The sequence below is a fragment of the Mus caroli genome, chromosome 15, assembly GCF_900094665.2.
Source record: "Mus caroli chromosome 15, CAROLI_EIJ_v1.1, whole genome shotgun sequence".
Classification (NCBI taxonomy): Eukaryota; Metazoa; Chordata; class Mammalia; order Rodentia; family Muridae; genus Mus; species Mus caroli.
In genome coordinates, this window is record NC_034584.1 from 92,642,024 (window position 1) to 92,646,498 (window position 4,475).

Genomic DNA, 4,475 nt, shown 5'->3' on the forward strand with positions numbered 1-4,475 from the left:
TAATGTTTTATTAGGAGGGCATACTCTTAGCACTATTTGCAATTCCTTTAGACTGGGAACCAAGACACCTTCCCACTGCATTTTAAACCCATCCATATATGGCATTTACCAGCTTGCGAATCCTGTCCAGGACAAGGTCAATGATTTCCTTGCCAATGGTGTAGTGGCCACGGGCATAGTTATTGGCAGCATCCTCCTTGCCTGTGATGAGCTGCTCAGGGTGGAAGAGCTGGCGGTAGGTGCCAGTGCGAACTTCATCTGGAAAGGGAGAAGACGTCAGCCATCGGCCACCAAGGACACACACAAGCTCACTCACCCTTCTGGGTCTGGAGAGAGATTCTGAGTCTGTGACCAAGAAGGAATCCCTCGGGGAAGCCCTCAGCCAGCTTACCGATGACTGTGGGTTCCAGGTCTACAAACACTGCCCGGGGCACATGCTTGCCAGCTCCTGTCTCACTGAAGAAGGTGTTGAAGGAGTCATCTCCTCCCCCAATGGTCTTGTCACTTGGCATCTGGCCATCAGGCTGGATGCCATGTTCCAGGCAGTAGAGCTCCCAGCAGGCATTGCCGATCTGGACACCAGCCTGGCCAACGTGGATGGAGATGCACTCACGCTGTGGAAGGGAAGAGAAAAAAATATATATATTAGCAATGTTGCAAAGTAACTGGAGTTCTTAGTGGCACTATGTGACAAATCCGGCCCTGTTCCACACCTAGGTGTGACTACTGCTTTCTCTTTTTGAAAACCAATATACAAAGGCCTTTCATCTACCCGCTGAGCTCTGTTTTTGCTCTGGTGTCCATATCTTGGAACAATTCTAGGCACAGGAAGCACGTGGCTGGAGCAGGGAGGGGAGGGGCCCAGCTTCGGGGACAAGGGGCAGGGGCTCTTCGCAATGTGGTAAAGGAGCAGTGTTGAGAGCATGCACCTGAAGCAGCCTGCAGGCTGATGGTCTTTAGCTTCGTCTATTTGTAGGTACAGAGCTCTGCTGTTCTACATCTGTCCTGATTCAGCAAGGGATTATCAACTGCTGAGATCCGATTTCTGTACCCTCAAAACACTTCAATGTCATCTGGTACCACACAAATTTCTATATCGAGATAGTCGACCTTCTTGCTTTTGGATAACTACGATTTGTGGACTATAGTCGAGGAAATATTCCCCGTATTTCTTATGGCTTTCACTAAAAGCCAAAAGGTCGCGGCTGAGACTGCAACTCGGTAATAGCTGATTTAGAATGGTAGAGATCCTGCGTTTGACCCTGGGCTCAAAACAAGGATCCAACTGGAGACACACCCTAAACGAATTAAACCCGCAGTGTCTCAGCGCGCACGCGCACACTGCGGAGGCTGTTCCCGCCGCTCTCCGGCGGGAAAGTAACGGTTGCGCATGCGCCTTGTGCACGGCGCCTTCCCGCCCCCGCCTTTTCACACGATAGAGGAAGTGAGGGCGGGGAAAATCTGCGCGCGCGCCCGAAAAGCAGCAAGCAAGGGAAGGATGGGGGAAGGGCCCGCGCGGGAAGAGTGCAGTCTGAAAGCGCCATGCTGCACGTTCCGTGCAGGGTGTGATGATTGGAGACCGGGTTCCAGGGAGATCCGAGTGCGCCCCTTCTTCCCCATCCAGGGACGCCCCCAGCAGCATGGGCCCCAAGCTCTCTCGCACGCGCCCCCCTCCATCACAGCCCCGGGCGAGCTCCTTCCTCTCCTCCATCACCTCCGCCCCACACACCGATCCCCACTCACCATGATAGCAACGGGTTAGAAGGCGAGGGTGAGAGATAGAAGCAGACACCGGGTCTCGGTTACCGTTCCCGACAACTAAGAGTCGAGGTAAGTAACGCAATGAGGCGGAGGCGCCCGCGCCGGAGCCTCTTAAGTAGCAGCTGGGGAGGGGCGGGCGCGGTCGCTGGTCACGGCCCCTCCCCGGGCCAGCCGCGTCCACTGGGCGCCCGGCCTGACCGCCGCAGAGGCGGGCTCGCCTCGGAGCCCCCTCCCTGCGTGGGCCCGCGCGCGGGGCGGGGCCGCCGCCGGGGCGCGCGCCATGCTGCAGACAGGGGCGCGCCGCTGCAATGCGGGGCGGCAACGGGTACTGTCGCAGAGGCAGAATCTAGAGGAGAATCGCTCCATGTGGGCGATCCCTGGGACTTGGCATGTCCGCCGTTTTAGAGGTGAAGCGCATCCCAATATGCTTGTGGTCCAGATAGCTCAGTTGATTATATTCACGTGGCCACACTGGATGAGTGAGTTTTACCTTGCTCCTCGCTTCTTTTAAGGCTGTGCATTCTGTACTTAACCTGCTGAGAAAGTCCCTTATGAAGGCGAGTAGCCATACTTGATACATTGTAACGGCTTGTTCCCGATTCTAAGGGTATCGAGTACTGGAAGCATTTTGAATCACCCAAAGGGTAGCTAAGCACGGAGTGTTGAGCTTGTTAAAATAAGGGCAGACTAGCCCCCCTCCCCGTCTTTAGCCTTAAACTACTAACTTAATGGAATAACCCAAGTAAAGGCTCTTTCAAAAGATTTTGAAAGATTTAAAACATTTGAAATAGTAGCTAAATTGAACAAGTGAGGCAAAACTAGAGGGAAAATTTCTTACAGAAAAATACTAGGGATTTCTTGTGCAATGTAAGTTGGATTGCTTGGCGTTGTTTTCAGTACCAGATTATAAACTACCCCCGAATTTATTTCAGGAACCTAAATTACTACTATTCATAAGGTGATGGGGCTAGGTGTGGCTTCCGAGTTGCCCTCCCAGAAACACATTGCAATCGCTAAACTATTCAAAATGTCCTCCTGGCAGCCACAACCCGGAGCACGGAATCCTTGCAGCTGTGCAGCCTAAGAACTCCCCCTTTTCAGACCCTCGGGCGTCTCTTAGTCAGGTGCCCTGGGATTCTTGTCATAGTGTAGCTAAACAGAATCCCAGGAGTCACTGGAAAGGAATGCCTTAGCCAGTTAATTAGGAGCGGTCGAGTTGAGAGCGGGGTGCCTGGTGCTAGAAGTGGGAGGGTCTGGAAGTGCTTCAGAGCAGCCCTGTGGGTAATTTGGGGGCCGGAGCTTGATTCCCAAGAACCCAGAGGGCGTGGGGGACAGCCCGTGCTTGTATTGCCAGTGCTGCAGAGACAGGCAGGCCCCAGAGGCTTAGTGGCTAGCCCGACTAGGCCTTTCTGGACTAGTTCCAGGTCAGCGAAACCATTGCAAACAAGGGGGAAGACAGAAATACACCCAAATAGAAGTTGGTAAGTGTGATCAATTTAAAACAAAACCCCTAAAGTTAATCTCTGGACTCCACAGGCTTGCTCATACACATGATGCTCACCCAAGTGCCGTGTACACACACACACACACACACACCCCAAAATAAATAAAAGTTGTAATTTGCCATTAACACCGAGGAAGAGGAAAACATGATCCAATTTCCTTGTTCAAAAGGTTTCTGGTTTTGTTTTGAGACAGTGTTTTCTATAACCCAGGCTACCTCACATTTGCGCAGAGTTCCTTGGCATTGAACTCTTCCTGACCCTCCTGTCTCTACCAAATGCTAGGATTACAGAGACCCTCCAGTCTCTCCAGGCTGAGAGAATTTTCGGCGTGGTGGTTTCTGACCTTTCTTTATTTTTGGTTTTTCGAGACAAGTGATCTTTCTTTTGTCTCAAATATTCCAATTCGCTCTGGAACTTACTTAGCCAAGAATGACGTTGAATTAATTCTCTCTCGTTCTTTCTTTCTTTTTTTTCTTTCTTTTCCTTGTTCGATTTTGTTTGAAACAGAGTCTCACTATGTTGTTGTATGAATTCACTATGTAGACCAGGCTGGCCTCAAACGTGCAGAGATCTGCCTGCCACTGATTCTTGAGCACTGAAATTCAAGGCATCTGCCACCATGTCTGGCAACTTTTTATTTAAAATTTAATAAGTGGGGGGGGGGCGGGTTGTGCACACATGCTACAGTACACACTGGGAGACCGAGAACAACTGTTGAAAGTCAGTGAGAGTCAGTTCTCAGTACACACTGGGAGACAGAGAACAACTGTTGAGAGTCAGTTCTCAGTCCATTCAGTCCAAGAATTGAATTCAGGAAATCAGGCTTGAGGCAAATGCTTGACCCTTTGAACCATATTGCCACAACACAAACTTAAATATATATATATATATATGTATACATACACACACATACACACACACACACATATATATATATTTGTTGTTTTGTTTTGTTTTTGGTTTTGGAGACAGGGTTTCTCTGTATGGTCCTGGCTATCCTAGAACTCACTTTGTAGACCAGGCTGACCTCGAACTCAGAAATCCACCTGCGTCTGCCTCCCAAGTGCTGGGATTAAAGTCTTGTGCCACCACTGCCTGGCTTGATACATACTCTTTTTTTTTTTTTTTTTTTTGGTTTTTCGAGGCAGGGTTTCTCTGTATAGCCCTGGCTGTCCTGGAACTCACTCTGTAGACCAGGCTGGCCTCGAA

General features: G+C 50.3%; 1 protein-coding gene and 1 long non-coding RNA gene across 2 annotated transcripts in view; one reads left to right on the top strand and one right to left on the bottom strand.

Moving 5' to 3' along the window:
* Positions 1-67: 67 nt before the first annotated feature.
* Positions 68-1,826, bottom strand: LOC110310098 (tubulin alpha chain-like). The gene is made up of 3 exons (XM_029469901.1): positions 1,744-1,826; positions 392-614; positions 68-258 (listed from the first exon to the last, which is right to left on the bottom strand). The coding sequence occupies exons 1-3, from the start codon at positions 1,744-1,746 to the stop codon at positions 83-85; spliced, it is 402 nt and encodes a 133-aa protein (XP_029325761.1). The 5' UTR covers positions 1,747-1,826; the 3' UTR covers positions 68-82.
* The window catches only part of LOC110310468, a 5,688-nt gene continuing 2,957 nt past the window's right edge, over positions 1,745-4,475 (top strand). Inside the window, exon 1 of the long non-coding RNA XR_003834968.1 lies at positions 1,745-1,830. This is a non-coding gene — a long non-coding RNA (uncharacterized LOC110310468). The remainder of the gene's footprint in view (positions 1,831-4,475) is intronic.